This window comes from Phyllobates terribilis, unplaced genomic scaffold (genome assembly GCF_046119375.1).
Source record: "Phyllobates terribilis strain yellow unplaced genomic scaffold, ASM4611937v1 Scaffold_1__5_contigs__length_1240528914, whole genome shotgun sequence".
NCBI lineage: Eukaryota > Metazoa > Chordata > Amphibia > Anura > Dendrobatidae > Phyllobates > Phyllobates terribilis.
In genome coordinates, this window is record NW_027362761.1 from 375,022,186 (window position 1) to 375,039,219 (window position 17,034).

The window sequence follows — 17,034 nt, forward strand, 5'->3', positions numbered from 1 at the left end:
AATGAGAGAGTGTGTGCAAACTTTTGGTCTGTACTGTATATATATATATATATATATATATATATATATATATTATTCTTTTTTAAACTTTCTTCTGGATCAATAGTGTGAACCAAGGTTCTAACAAAAATGAGTCACAAAAAGATTGAACTGATGATCTTTTAAGGCTTTGATCTCCAACTAAAGGCAACAGGTACATGTGCACAACAGTGGAGAAGTACATAAAATATACAACAAGTAATGTAGAAATACACTACTCAAAAAAATAAAGGGAACACTTAAACAACAGAATATAACTTCAAGTAAATCAAACTTCTGTGAAATCAAACTGTCCACTTACGAAGCAACACTGATTGACAATCGATTTCACAAGCTGTTGTGCAAATGGAATAGACAATAGATGGAAATTATTGGCAATTATCAAGACACCCTCAATAAAGGAGTGGTTCTGCAGTTGGGGACCACAGACCACATCTCAGTACCAATGCTTTCTGGCTGATGTTTTGGTCACTTTTGAATGCTGGTTGTGCTTTCACACCTGTTGTAGCATGAGACTGTAGCATCGGTGTCTCTGCCCTCTGCCAGGCAGAGACGCCGTCCCTCTCACCGCCGAGCTCCCTGCCCGGCGTCCTCCAGCGCTCCTCTTCCTGCTTCTGCTGCCAGCGCGCGCAGCTTCCCGGGCACTGTGCTTAGGGCGCGCGCGCGCTCCCTTCCTCTTATAGGGGCCGCGCGCGGCGTCCTAAGGAGTCCCCGGTCCTCCCATATATAAGGCACCTCCTCCAAAATGGAGGTGCCCGAGTAATAGTTGATGCACAGTGTACTTTCCTCTGCTTCAGCCCTCAGGTCCCACTGATAGCTTGACTACTAGTCCTGCCCGCCAGCCTGACTACCAGTCCAGTCCGCCAGCCTGACTACTCTCCAGCCCGACAGTCTGTCTTCCGTTCAGTCCGCCAGTCTGTCTATGGGCTTCGTCCGCCTGCTTACCTGGGAGCACCTGCCTGTTACCCGTCAGCCTACCTGGAGGCTCCCGCCTGTCACTTGCCGTGACCACCTGACAGCCTACCTAGAGGCTTCTGCCTGTCACTTGCTGTGACCACCTGTCTGCCTACTCGGAGGCTCCTGCCCGTCACTTGCCGTGACCACCTGACAGCCTACCTAGAGGCTTCCGCCTGTCACTTGCCATGACCACTTGACAGCCTACCTAGAGACTTCCGCCTGTCGCCTGCTGTCTCTGCCAGTTCATCCACCCGGACCTCTCGTTAGCCTGCCTGCTGTGCCCATCTGCAGTATAGGTCAGTCTCAGCCATCTGACCCGTGGGAGTCACCTGCTCTCTTACAAGGTTGTCCCCAGAGTAGCACCTGGTCCCTCTGCTCGGTCCCTCCCTGGTCAGGGAGTCATTAGCCGCCGTACGACCAGGGTCGGTCCGAGTTGATACTTAGTTACGCCCCTCTAGGTCCCTCCTTGCACCGCAGCACAGAGGTTCCACCACCCGGATCCATAACAGAGACGGACTCTACAATCCACAGAAGTTGCTCAGGTCGTGCAGCTCATCCAGGATGGCACATCAAAGTGAGCTGTGGCATGAAGATTTGCTGTGTCTATCAGCGTAGTGTCCAGAGGCAGGAGACGCTACCAGGAGACAGGCCAGTACACCAGGAGACGTGAAGGGGGCCGTAGGAGGGCAACAACCCAGCAGCAGGACCGCTACCTCCGCATTTGTGCAAGGAAGAACAGGAGAAGCACTGCCAGAGCCCTGCAAAATGACCTCCAGCAGGCCACAAATGTGCATGTGTCTGCATAAACGCTTAGAAACCGACTCCATGAGGGTGGTATGAGGGCCCGAAGTCCACTGATGGGGGTTGTGCTCCTAGCCCAACACCGTGCAGGACGCTTCGCATTTGCCACAGAACACCAGGATTGGCAAAGTCGCCACTGGCGCCCTGTGCTCTTCACAGATGAAAGCAGGTTCACACTGAGCACATGTGACAGACGTGACAGAGTCTGGAGACGCCGTGGAGAGCGATCTGCTGCCTGCAACATCCTTCAGCATGACCGGTTTGGCAGTGGGTCAGTAATGGTATGGGGTGGCATTTCTTTGGAGGGCCGCATGGCCCTCCATGTGCTCGCCAGGGGTGGCCTGACTGCCATTAGGTACCGAGGTGAGATCCTCAGACCCCTTGTGAGACTATATGCTGGTGCGGTTGGCCCTGGGTTCCTCTTAATGCAGGACAATGCCAAACCTCATGTGGCTGGAGTGTGTCAGCAGTTCCTGCAAGATGAAGGCATTGAAGCTATGGACTGGCCCGCCCGTTCCCCAGACCTGAATCCGATTGAGCACATCTGGGACATCATGTTTCTGTCCAGGAGTTGGCGGATGCTCTAGTCCAGGTCTTGGAGGAGATCCCACAAGAGACCATCTGCAACCTCCCAGGCGCTGTAGGGAGGTCATACAGGCACGTGGAGGCCACATACAATACTGAGCCTCATTTAGACTTGTTTTAAGGACATGACATCAAAGTTGGATCAGCCTGTAGTGTGTTTTTCCACTTTAATTTTGGGGGTGACTCTAAATCCAGGCCTCCATTGGTTAATAAATTTGATTTCCATTGATGATTTTTGTTGTCAGCACATTCAACTTTGTACAGAACAAAGTGTTCAATCAGAATATTTCATTCATTCAGATCTAGGATTTGTTATTTGAGTGTTCCCTTTATTTTTTTGAGCAGTGTATATTCAAATAACTCAAGTATTACTATTAGAAATTGGTAACTATTTAGAATTTTATAACGTTTACTGCATTTTATAATTTCAGTCTTGCTCTACCACATTATTTACCATAATGTATTTGTGGGAAATGGACATACCCCAGCATTCGCATCCTCTCCCATCACCTGGTTGGATTTGATGCACATTTTTTTCAACCCTACTAACTATGCAACTTTGTAGTGAACATATGCAAAGTGGTAAAGTAAGGCTTAATGGTGCACTGTGGCAATTAAATGTAATTTTGAATGTCAGAAAAATAAAGTTAGAGATTTAAGAAGGATAAGAGCATCTCCTTATTTTAGAAGCTGTTAAGGGTTAATGAATAGAAAGACGAATCTCTGGTCCAAAACAGCTGCAAATTAGTATATGAAATGAAGGATCCAGGAAGCAGCTTGTGCATTAAACTGCAGTATGGGGCCCTGCTTCCCGCACCCATCTCCGCTGATCATTTTTGCAGTAATTAATTCTTGATTCAGAATCCCATCTGGGGTATTTGGGCCTCCAGTTTGCATGCAATGATCATTTACAGTCCTACAGTGAATGTTATGTCACTTACGTAAGTCTGTCTTGGCCATTAGTAAACAACATAGGCCGGATATCTGCATCCTTACACATGGCCATGTATCTGAGACTGGAGAAGCATACGTGTACATGTGCACGTATTAAGTGACAAGTAGTTCTTACATAGCCAGACACAATAATAGCTGATAATACTGACTAATCTACTGTTCATTACACTATTGAGTTTTTATTCCAAGGAAAACAAATAAATATTTGCCTAAATATTATTTGAATAAAACCTGTCCAAAATGTATCCAGGCAGCAAATACTGTTAAGACTTGTCAAGCTGCACAAAACAAACTCAATGAATATATAAATCCACGTAGATGTAATTCTAGTGACCTCATTATATACCTTTTAGGCTAGAGTCACAAGAGCGTATTTTCTCTTATCGGGAACAATTATGCTAATCACACTTTGATCAAACTGTTCAGAGTTTGATCAGTGTATGATCCGATTTTCTCGGATGAGGGGAAGATGGAAAGCAAAAATTTCTTCATCTTCTCCATTCTGTCAGTCTGTGAAAATCAGACTGCACTCAGATGTCATCTGAGTGCAGTCTGATTTTTTTGACAGACCCAGTGACTTGCAAGGCAAATCGTACATGCTGCGATTTTTTCCTCAGACTCGAAAAAATCAGACATGTGCACAGCCCCACAGAACAACATTGGTGCCAGTGCTGTCCGATGTTTTGTCGGATCGCACTCAGACCGAAAATACGGTTGTCTGCACGAGCCCTAATATTGTGTAATCAGGAAGAGAAGATTTATAAGAAGAGAAAAATAAGTCACAAAGAGAGAGTTAGTTGGTGATCTACTAAGGCTTTGGTCTCCACCTAAAGACAACATATACATGATTGTGCAAAATAGTGAAAAAGTACAAAAAAAGTAATATAGGAACATAGCAAAAAAAGGGGGGGGGGTTGTCCACCACTGAAAATGCCTGCTAAAAGGTAATCTATCAGGTTTTTGCTACCTAATCTGAGAGCAGGATAATGTAATCGTAGGGACCTTGATTCCAGTGATATTTCACTTACTGGTGTTATGAATGTGTACAAACTCACACATACTGCTAACAAGGGGAAAGGAAATTATGAAGTAAGATACAAAAACCATGGGTGAGAAACTAAAACACATTCATATAGGGTAGAGAGGAAAGTTAAAGAGAACCAAAAATAAAAGGAACAATTATAATCTCCCAGAAACCCAACAGTGGTAAAAGGAAAATGGGCTTTGAGGAAAGATAAAGACTCACTGCAATAATGCACATGGAGTTTACCAAGCAAGGTAAACCTCTTAGCTGAAGGGCTATAACTCCTGAACATACAAGCACCAAGAGGTATAGCCAGCAAGGAAGTGCAGAGAAGGGTGAACATATTAACCTCATCCAGAATGTGATAGGGCAAACCAAAATGGGAAAACAAGAAACACCTGAAGAGGAGCAAACCAAGAACGGAAAACAAAGACAATAGAAACCATCAGCACATAAACAGGGAAGAAAGGGCAATAGCTCAGCAGACAGGGGAACCGACCACACAGCAACAGGTCACCAGATCAAATCCCCAAGCTGAGCAATAACAACTGGGCTGCTTGCTGTAGTTTTAATAATCTGCTTATAAAACAGTGATTTTATCACTAGACTACTAGAATACCTACAGTTATGTAATACTTTTCTCGGGGGCCTTGAATTAATTAAGCAGGGGTTGTCTAGCAGTGGACAACCCCTTTAAAGTATTACTATTAGAAATTAATAATTATTTAGATTTTTGCAGTTTACTGTAGTCTATAAATGCAGTTCTTGCTCTACCCATTGAGACGTGCTCTTTTATTAGGTATATATCAGTACCATGATGTATTTGTGGGGAATAGACACTTGTTTAGGCAGGCATATACAGTGCACGAAGACAGAAAACAGAACAGGTTCTGATATATACCACAGATGTTCATAGCACTGCAGAAAAAGCAACACTGACACTAGACACCTCTGCAATTTCTAAAAACCTTAGGCTCGTAAAAAAAAAAGTCAAGTATCTGCTGTAAAATAGCATCATAAAAATAAGTAGCTAATGTCATCAGAATTTCTGAAGTTCCCATCCACTTCTCCTGAAGTACACACCATACAAAATCCTGATAAAATGAAGGGCACATCGCTGCTATTTCCTTGCTCATTTCTTAGGTAAAGCCCCAAGGAGCCATAATGTCTATTTTATGACGATACGGTATATATAAAGTGCTTATTAGAAAAAGCAATAATTCAGACAACAGGAAGTCAGGATTGGAGAAAAATATTTGTAAAATATGAAAACTTACAAACAAGTGTTGGTCTGACATTGAGATGAACACATTTGGGTGCGCAGCAAAGCAACAAAAATATAAATACTCGTCTAAATAGAGAAACTGTGGGCCTGCTTCATTATTGCTTTTGCACCTTTTATTGGTGTATTTTTGACTATTTTTCATTTGAGCCTAATTCTTCCTTCAATTTGTACCTTTTTTAAAATATATTTTAAATGTATTTGCCTGTTTTTCTTATGTTCGTTATTGAGGAGGGGTTCAAGGTTCCCTGATAGTTTTGGCAGATTCATTAATTGCAATTTTTTTAAAAAGTCACAATTTATTTTTGTGTAAATGTATTACAGTTCCCCCTGAAGTGATTTTATGTACTCCTGAAATTATTTTTGCAAATTTTGCAACACTTCCGTGGAACATGTAACTTTATGCAGTAATATGTCACAAAAAAGAGCACAATTTTATTTTCATACCAAGTACAGGTGTTCAGTGCACCCTTGGTGTGACCAAACGTGTAAGTGCACCTTCCCACCTACTTATTTTCCCTCTATCTACAACCTCACACTGCACCTACAGCTTTGGCTTTATAGAGCCAGAGAAGGGAGAAAATAGATGGGAAGCAAGTAGGTGGGAAGGCACACTAAAATGTTTGGCCACACAAAGGGTACACTGAGCACCTGTACTGGGTTTGAACAGTCATTCTGTGCTGACATAGCTTTCCTCTATATTCAGTACATGTTGTACAACTGGGTCCCTTCTCCTCTGGGCAATAGTCATTTCCACGCCCTCTTAGGATCTCTAGACAGCCCAGTGATTCCATCCCTTCATATACTGGCGGACTTTTGCACTTTTTCATCCAGGAAAGACATTCCACACATGCCCTATTCACAGCCTGACGAATGGTACATTACCCAAAACCTTACAATACTCCACTGGTGTAATAATGTTTTTGGATATGAGGATAGAAAATTAAAAGCATTCAAAAAACATTCCTTTTTGGGTCTATTCTTGGTGTGCCATTCCTTTATTCAATATTAATTTTCTGACGAAGTAGGAAGTACTGTGGCCTGCTCTATTGGAATAAGTACTTATTCTCTTCCCAGTTTCCCTTTAGGGCTATTACTCTCAATAAAAGCTTGTCTGGGTTGGATGCACACCTCACAATGAGGGATCGCGCATACGACCATCTAAATCGGATGAGGGCTATCTGTGGTTTTGAGAGACAGCTCTCTTACCCATGTTAATCTATGGGGTTGTGTACATGTCTGATTTTTTTCTTTGGATAGAGTGGTCTGATGAAAAAATCTTTGACATGCCCAATTTTGATCTCAGTATTGGATCAAAATTGGCAATGCAAGTCTATGGGTCCGTGAAAAACATCGGGCCGCTCTCAGATGACACTGATTTTCACAGACTGACTGAATGAATGGAGAAGGTGGAATTGAGAAACTTTTTTTTTTCTCTCCACTTTCGAGAAAAGCGGATCCCACTCTGATCAAAGTCTGATTAGCATAATTAAATGTTTTTTCTTGGATGGAGCAAAAACCAACCGGTCACCCTAGTCTGAGAAATATTAGGTTTGTAAGTTCTCCTTAATTCACTGGCAGCAAGCAGAAATATTGAAAAAAAAAATACATTATCGCCCACTGTTTTTTTTCCATATGACAAAAATAGCACTGATCCCAAAAACTATCAGACTATTGAGAAACAATCAGGCATGTTGTGAATGCAATTCCAATTTATAGGGTTGTGTCGGGACTACAATACTGATCCTAAGGGCTCGTGCACATGACCATATTATCGTTCTGAGTACGATCCGACAAAACATTGGATTCAACTCGGCCAATGTTATGCTATGGCGCCGTGAACATGTCCGATTAAAATACTGACCAAATACAGAACATGTGAACGTGGCCTAATGCTATTAAATTAAATAAGGCAATGTAAACAATGAAGACACTGCAGAATCAGCATAAGTGCCATGATGAGGGGCCAAGAGATGGACAACCATCCATTCAATATTTATTTTTCCCAAAAAACATTTTTTTTCATTCTGCAGTAGATCTAAATTGAATTTAAAAAAAAGGTATAAACGTCCATACATTTTTACAGTTCATCTCTAATATACCTAAATGAAGAAAACCAGGTTTTCCAAACAGTGTGATTATGACGTTTTTCAGTGGTAATGCTCTCATGTTTGATAACCACCATTTAGACCATAAATGTATGATCCTAATGGTCCGACCACTATGACCCCATCAATCATGAGAACTGGAGATACCAAATTCCCCTGTGAGAATGAAACAGTGGTGTCCACAGCTGAACACCGCTCTATTCACTTCATAGGGGACTAACAGAACCCAGAAGATAATGTGGTGGTAGTTATATAGTATTGTTCTATGTACATAATATGTAGGTGTGCTAATATCTGAGAATACAGATAATGAAGTCTACAAGAAAAGTAAAACAGAGTGAATAAAATAGTGTCACAAACGTAGCAATATAGAGAATATAAACTTCAAAGTGACTTCTGCTTCACCTTGAATAATGAGAAAAAAAAAGTGAAACACTTCGCAACATTTACATACAACCTAAAAAAGTCACAAAAGCGATATAGCTATCATTCCAGTGAAGCATATTGTAAAGGGAATCCATCACCAGGTTTTGCTACCCCATCTGAGTGCAGCATAAGAAGGGGCAGAGACCCTGATTCCAGCTATGTGTCACTTACTGAGCTGTTTGCTGTCATTTTGATAAAATCACAGTTTTCTCTGCAGCAGATCTACCAGTTTTCTGAATGCTGAGCTCTTTATAAACCAGCCCACACCACTGATTGGCAGCTGTCTGTGTATGCTGCGCATAGGTAGAAAGCTGCCAATCACTGGTGAGGGTGGGGTCATACACAACTCATAGATTTGGAGGACTACATGGCAGTGGGTTTACTAGTCCTCTAGTGATAACCTCCTGCTAAAATAGTGATTTTATAAAAAATACAGCAAGCAGCCCAGTAAGTGACACATCGCTGAAATCAGGTTCTCTGCCTCTAGACTATGCTGCCATTAGATTAGGTGGCAAAAACCTTGTGGCAGATTCCCTTTAAAGCATTGAGAAACAGGTTTCCCATAACAACTTATCTAAGTACTTACTTGGGGGTGTGAGACTCATCCACACGGTGACCAACTTGGAACTCATGAGATTTGCTTCGGTGCAAGGAGGTGAATCCAGGGATAAGGTGGATGAGCTTCCTGGAAGAAGGAGGCGGGGTACCTGGTGGTTTCAGCTTGTTCCTTCTTCTTACAGGGGGGGTGCCAGGAGGGGTCATAGTGGTTACTATATTAGGTGTCCTTGGTGCATTATTGTGAGCTGTATGTCGCTGACGCGGAGATGGCGGTAATGAGCGGTGCCCAGTCTCTGAAGGTTGGCATGAGCCTGGATATGCTTCAACAGTCAACCTGTCTACATTAGTGTACAGGGATCCATGAGCTACAGGCAAATGGCAGTAGTGCTGGATGCATTTAGACTGTAGTTTTGGACTCTGTGAAAGATGTGTTCGGATCCACTGAGCTGTCTCTTGCTGGGTGACAGGGCTGTTCTCCTTCCCTGTTTCTGTAGCGGGCCACTGAATGGCCCAGTCTTGCTTAGACAGACTGCTTCCTATAAAATAAACAAGCAAAGGTTAGTAATAGAAGCAAAAATAGTCAAATTTATCAAACAACACATGAAAATGATCCATGATACTTTATATGCCGAACATACCATCTATAACAAAGTCACTGGACTATAAGGGTATTGGTCCTATAATGCTCCAATAGAAGCGCAGCCTTCATAGACCAAACTTCTCAACCATAAATATGTGTACAACAATCGGCCATTCCTTTCTATATCAGGTGCCTTCGTCTGTATTGGGACAGCTAGATTATTACTAATGAAATGTTGATTTTTTTGTGTGCTAGAGATCAAATAAAGAAATAAACTTGTTTTGTAGAGAAGTAATTTTTCTTTTGTGGTTTTGCAGTTTACAGTACAACTAGTAACTATAACCCCTAACCGATCAGGGACTGGAGTTTATTACAGCCTTGTGGTGTCTAGCACTCTGCTCCAAATCCTTTACTCAGCAAATAAAAAATGTCAATTTATAGTGACAGCAACAGAGACCCCCAGAAGGCAGAGTAATAAAGCAGCATGTTTCTAAGCATGGTCCATTCAATATCACCCTACTACCTTGAAGCATCCGATGGAAGATGAATTTCAACTGTATCTCCATAAAGTAAGAAGATGTCTAAATCAATGGCCACAAAGCCTGATTCTGTTCTTCTACATGAAGTTATGGCGAGACAATTATAGATCAATTAACATACAAAAGTCAGACATAAACCATGAAAGTCTAAGTAATACCATGGGTATCCTTAGTGATCTCAATATTGCTATGCCACTCATCCATACATAATAATCCTGGCTACTGAATAACTTGACATTGTACATCCCATTGCTCCAATGTGTGGCCCCATACTGGATTATTAAGGGATTCTACCCTTTTATACAAGTAATAGAAGGAGAACATGTGATAATTATATTCCGTAATGTAACATCTGGATAGAACGGCAGAGTTCGTTCACCAGTCCATGCTCACGGCTGTATGGATGTGTGGCACCCCAGGGGTCTGGTTTTCCACAGTAATGTAATGTTATGTCTGAGAGCAGGTGGGAGGTCCTTTGGTCAGGGATCCTGTGCATGCCACACCTCCTGCCCAGTCTTGGGAGGGGAAGAACTTCCCCTGTATAAACCCTGGGCTAAGGCAGGGTTAGTCAGTCAAGGAGAGTAGAGACAAGAAACAGCAGAAGCAATACTACTACGAGTCAGGGGCTGGCAGCTGCAGAGCTCGCCCTGACTGAGAAGCTTTCTTACCGGACCCGGCGTCCGAGGCTGTGGGGACTAACTCTTACCCAGCAGCAGAAGCCGACCGGCAGGGGATTTCAGGTCCTCAGGCCCAGAAACCCGAAGGCACGGTCACACGCGTGGGACCAGCACCGCCATCGTGGAGCGGAAGCCATCAGAAGGCCCCGAGTCACCGGCCATACGGGTGAGCACCACACGGTACACTCAGGGACGTGGGCTACTTATATCCGCTTCTAGCAAGGTAGCCAGAAGAGTACAGTCAGTTTGGGAGGCCTACAACTCCGCCTGGCCAGGGGAGATCCCATCTGCTCAAGGACTGACCAGGCCCCGTTCACTAGCAAGTACTCCGGGAGGGTCTACCGTTGTTACCAGTAAAAACCCTGAATTACACCGCACCGTCTCTGAGTGGTTCCTGCTACCCCCATCATCCACATCTGCTGCCCTGAGGCCATACCCCTCCCGTTGGGGGTTATACCATCTACGCTGCACCATCCATCCACCGGCCTCAGCGGACTGTCCTGCAGCGGCAGCTCCATAGCTGCATTCAACGGGTGGCGTAGTCGTCCTGCATCTACCGCTGTTACATCGCCGCTCAGTTTGACTCCCTGGGCACGGACCGGGTCACCGCCACGAGACTACAACCCTCAAGAGATCCGGCTCCGGGTAAGCTCCCGCGTGCGCAACGCAGCGCGACACAGGCCCAGGGGCGCGTCAGATGGAGCTTCTGAATATCAGCCATGGCCCCTCAAGAGCCAATATCATCAATTTTTCACAAATGTTATGCTAAAAATTCAGATTTCTGTATGTGCTCACAATATTGATTTATTAGAATGGTTTATAATTGTCAATGCTGATACTGAATAGGTGCAGCTCCTGGGGGTGTAGATGTCGAAGCCGCGCCCAGGACATAATGCTTGTAGGGACAAACCATCTTCTGCCATACACAACGCTACCAGTATATAGTACATGTGGTGGCATAAAAAATAGTCCCCTCTTTTCTCTGTGTGGTTTGTACATGATAAAGCTCTTTATCAAAAAAGCCTTACAGTAAGACTGCCTTCCTTGTAGATACTTATTTTATCAGCGTAAACCTACCCTGCCAGTCTAGAGTACCCAACAATCAATTCAATGAAAAACTGTGATAGTGGAGCCCAATGTACACCAGGCTCAAACATAGGACTGTTCTGCTGCTGCTCAGTTTCTGGACTTTCTTATCGCAGGAAACTCTTCGCTGAACCAGAGCTGCATTAAAAATTAGCTATAGCATGGCACTTAGTGAAATCCATCACATGACCCCATATGTAGTTAATATCAGCCTAATATAACAGCTATGAGCCTAATATAACTTAACAGTGTGTTTACAGAGGGGATATCCTAAACACATAACCTCTTTAAAGGCGTTCTCAGATGTCATCAAATTTGCATACTTAGACAGTAAGAAAATAAGCAAGTTTGCAATTGACTTGCTTTTTCTATCTGCTGTTGTTCTCCTGCTATGAGGGTTCTTTGTCTTACACTGTTAATTGCTTGTTGCCAATGAAACTGACCACCAAAGAGTGGCCGAACATGTGCAGTAGCTACATTCAAAGCTGAGATCTAACAGTTAACTCTTCAGATCCCAGCCATCTCTATCCAGATCATTAATTTCTATAAGCAGTTTGAAAGTGCTGTTTACATTCCCCTCACTGTTGGCTACTGACCCCGAGTTGCTGTTATTAGTCCTGTAAAATCACAACCCCGTCCCCACATTGTAAGTAGTACTCATAATCACTGCTCACCTTCCCAATGTGCTCCTAAGCCCTGGGCTTGTTCAAAGGCGGTGGTATCTTTCTATTTATGCAAATGTACAGATAACAGTGCAGAGTTTTGAACAAGTGCTTACATCCCCCAGTAACAATGAAGTCTGGAAGCTGGGGGGCAATGTACTCCTGAAGACTCAGACTGGGTTTACATTGCGTTTGACACCAAGTTCAGGGGTCCCGTTGGGCATTATGTTCGAACCCCCGCAAAATGGGATTCGGATGTATGCACTGATGAAGCCATTGACTGTAATAATGCAGAGGAGTCACAGTGCTCTGTCGTGCATAATTTTCAGCCGTTTATGCCTCTTAGCCCACGGCCCCACTATCAGTATTTGATCAGTATTCGGTCAGGAGTGGGTGATAAATGCAGAATTGGTGACTTGTTTCTATTATAGCTTTTCTCTGATTGTTCCTCTCCTGGTTTTGGCTTACAAATACTGAGGAAAAATACTGACTGAATACTGAAAGTGGGGCCGTGGCCTTATTGTAAAAAAAACATGCATACCTGAAAAAATGTACAGCAGCAGACAACCCCTTTAAGTTCTGTATTTGCCTCAATCAATTAAAGGGAATTGCTTCATCAGAACATGACCTACTGTTCAAATCAGGTTTTTATGCTAAATGTAATTTTGTTAAGGAATCCTCACGTGTTGAGGCTGTATAACAGCCATAAATAATGCAGACAAGGGGACTCATACATGATATACGAGCACGCCAAAGATACTTGGAAAGCACCCGAGCGTGCTCGACGAAAGGGTTAAACGAGCACGCTCGCTCATCACTAATGTACATTATCAAAAATGAACATACTCTGACCCCATTTTTTTTATTGAAGCATATAATGAGCATATGCAAAGGTCATTGTGGAGAGAGGCGGAGAGGGGTCAGCTGTGATATCGTCTATTTTGAATGGTGGATCCTGTGATAGCAGCTGTGTATAGAGGTCATTGTAATCCTGCCTCTGCTGATAAGGAGTCTGCTGAAAATTCCTCCTGAAAGGACAGGATGTACTAGTTTAATGTGGCCACAATGGCCACTGTGGAAATTACAGGATTATGCATTTTGTTTAGTTTTTAATGAAGACTGTAATATGAAAAAAAGAATTTTGAAACATTTTTAAATAATACATGCAACACAAAAACCTGATTTAAGCAATATGTCATTTTCTGATGACACATTCACATTAAGCCTTATTTCTGGACCTGGAATCTTATGCATAGCTTTTATTGTTGAGAAGAACTTTATGAGCCACAACACCTGCACAATTTAACATAAATTCATCAAATGTATTACCTAAGAAGCTCTTCTTTAATGATGTCATAGTGAGACCATTAAGATTTTATGGCTACAAACTTATCAAGTGTTACATATTATTTTGTACCTTATGGATATTTAGGTTTGGCAGAGTCCTTACCATAGGGAGTTTATTGCCCGTAAGAAAGCACCAAGCATTTTGCCTACAATTAGACACACATCAGTGCAGAGATAATGATGAAACACATCTGTCTCTCGACTGTAAAAGTTATTTTACACTGCGTCCATTTTAAAATTCATTGAAACACAATAAAGAGAAATTTTTATAGAGTGTTCTTATGTAAATGTCGTGCTCACTGGCGGACACAGACAGAAATGGGCCCCTGTTCAAGAACAGTATATGGGCCCTCCGCAGTCCAATAGCTCATCACAGTGCAAAATTCCACCTGCTTTGGAGGTAGAAGTGGCCCCCTTACCTCTAGGGTCCCTGTGCACCACTGGTATGTCCGCCACTGGTCGTGCTTGCAACACGCTATTATACTGTACCATCAGACTACAGTGCTGTGTATACCAGAGATACAGGTAATAAGGACTGATAATGTTATATATTATTAGTCTCTTATATGCTACTGTGGCGCCCCTGCGGTTTCAGTCGCTACAGAGGTACTGCATCTCACCCAGAGGTGTGGTACCCCACTCTCAGGTAAGGAGGGTGTACTGACCGGGACCCACCCACCTGCATCCAACACTACACCACTCCAGAGCAGCAGGCAGGGCAAGATGCACGTGTACAATGCTGAGCCCTGTCCCTGGTTGGAAGGAGGGGAACCAAGAGAGGGGGAACCATGTAGTGGTAGTGGGTGGAGGAAGCAGCTCAGGGGAGCACCGTCAGGAAGAGTATAAGAAGAAAGGGAAACATCTTGAAACAGCCAATCCTGCTCAGGAAAGCAGTGTAGGCAGGCCAGTCTCCTGCTCCAGTGCTTGGAGCAGGAGTGCAGTGTCAGTACAGAGGAGAAACAGTGGGGAGTGGGAGCTCAGAAGGAGCTCTGCTCTGGAGAGAGGAGAGCGGGCCTAGTCTGAGAGGCCCAGGAGAGAGAGTGAGAGAAGACGGGAGCAGAGGGAAGGCTCCAGAGAACAGAGGGGATCCCAGGGGCACGGCGAGTGCGGATGCCACACGTGAGCTCGAATCTACATGGACGTGGAGGGATCAGGCCCCAGAGAGGGGATCGGCCCCTAACTAGTGGAGAACAACCAGGCTCAGCTAGACAACCTGAGGCTACTGTACTTGCATGGTGCAGCTGCCAACCACCACAATTACATCGCCGAAAAAGTGGCCGCGTAGGGTCCAGTAGACTGCACGTCGAGGCTACCGGCTCGGGACACTGATTGTGAGGCACAGGGCAGGAGGGTGAGAGCGAGCCCAGGGAAGACGACTGAGAAAGGAACATAGAAAGGGGTCCCGTTTAAGTGCTCCTGAAATACTTGAGTGCTGTTGAACCCCTTGCTTGGTGAACACAGGACGACGTGGGCGGTTATAATCCGGAAAGTGTAACCTGAGGAACTTAACAACTGTGTGTAAAATCTGAAGACTGCACCCCACTGTGTCCTTGAATAATTGCTGCGCCATCACTAGCCCTGCACTACACAGCACCAGCAACATCTACCTCATAGCATCACTATATCCTGCCCTGGAGCTAAGCTCTGCCTGTGGAGAGCTGAACCAACTCTGCTGCGTCACCATCAGCTCCAGAGGATCTGCACCGCAGCGGCGGCCCCATATAGCCACATACCACAGGTGGCGTCACAAACATTATCTCTATAAAAACTTTATTTCCCTTTTCTTTACTCCCCTTTAATTGACCGGGTCACGGACTGGGTCACCGCCACCGTCACATCCCCCAGCACCGACCGGCCCAGCTAGCGAGTACCCCACGGCCCAGGGGGCGCGTCAATACACATATTACGGAGCACATCTTAATGAATCAGAAGCGTCTGACCCCACTGCCCCCTGACATAGACATAGATTAAAAACAGAGGCCTTCGATTTTCTCACCAGTCTTGATGAATCAGGGCGATTGTTTTTAATCTATGTGTATGCATGGGATTAAAAGTTATGTATTAAAACAATAAATAAACCTCAAATCTCTATAAATATATAAATCAACACAGAATTTTGGATGTAAAAAAAGACTAGATGATGTAAGGTGGGAATTCGCTTTAAGGGCTTGTGCAGACGACCATATTATTGGTCCGAGTGCGATCTGACAAAACATTGGGTCACACTCAGACCAATGTTATTCTATGGGACTGTGCACATGTCCGATTTTTTCCTTGGACTGGATCAGTCCGAGGAAAAAATTGCAGCATGTCGAGTTTGATCTGATATTCGGATCACACTCGGCCATGCAAGTCAATGGGTGCTTGGAAAACATCGGCCTTCACTCGGATGACATCTAAGTGCAATCCAATTTCCACGGACTGACAAAATGGAGACGATGGAGACATTTTTTTCTCCATCTTCTCTTCAACCAAGAGAATCTGGTCAGAATTTGATCATAGTGTGATTCTCTTGGATGAGAGAATATATGTTCGTGTGACCCTAGCCTAAGAAAAAGTCATGATCTAAGCAATTACATGCCTTACCCATGAAATCATAAAACAGTGATGTCAGTGTTATGTAGTGAAAAAGTAGAACAAATTGTTATGTGACGCAGTGCAAGATAGGCTCTGTTCACACATCCTTTTGGGAGTTCCAGTTGTATGTTCCATTTGTTAAGTGATGCCATCTGAAGCAGAGGGGCCCCAGTGAGTATTGTACTGGCTTCCGTTTGGTGTCAGTTTTTAGAATGGAAGAAAAAGCGCAGCATGCAGAACTTTTTCTTCTATTCTAAAAAGCTGACAAAGCGGAAACCAGGCGGTTCCAAAAATAAACAATGGACCCTCCACCTTGCATCAGTTAGCAAATGGGGTCATTTTTGGCATGAATTTTATTGCTTTTTTCTGAATAAATTGGTAAACTGCAGTGTTTTTTAGACCTGCAGCATGTCAATTCTTACAGGATTTTGAAGCATTTTTTAACCCTTTGAAAGTAATGAAAAAGTGCAAAACAGCTGTAAAAAAATGCAACCATGCATTATTACAACATTTTTGGTTAATAGAACTAGCTTTATAAAACATTTACTGCAGACAAATGATACATATAGACAAAAAGTGGGTTGATCAACCTCTAACTTATGTTGTAAAGGAGCAGGCCACATTACTCCTTAGTTCGTCAGAAAATGAATATTAGTATAGCACACCAAGAATAGGCACAAAACAGAATGTTTTTGAATACTTTTAATTTTTAGCCTCATGTGCAAAAAAAGTTATTACACTGCAAAGTGAAGTATAGCAAACGCTTTGGGTAATGTACCCTTCTTCAGGCTGAGAGTAGGGTATGTGTGGAATATCTTTCTTGGATGAAAAA

At 43.6% G+C, this 17,034-nt stretch overlaps 1 protein-coding gene across 2 annotated transcripts in view; it reads right to left on the reverse strand.

The window, feature by feature from the left end:
* KSR2 (kinase suppressor of ras 2) overlaps positions 1-17,034 on the reverse strand; it is a 757,356-nt gene that overhangs the window by 468,305 nt on the left and 272,017 nt on the right. For both annotated transcript variants that reach the window (XM_073676379.1, XM_073676380.1), the window contains exon 4: positions 8,763-9,270. In XM_073676379.1, the coding sequence (XP_073532480.1) occupies positions 8,763-9,270 (508 nt within the window). The remainder of the gene's footprint in view (positions 1-8,762; positions 9,271-17,034) is intronic.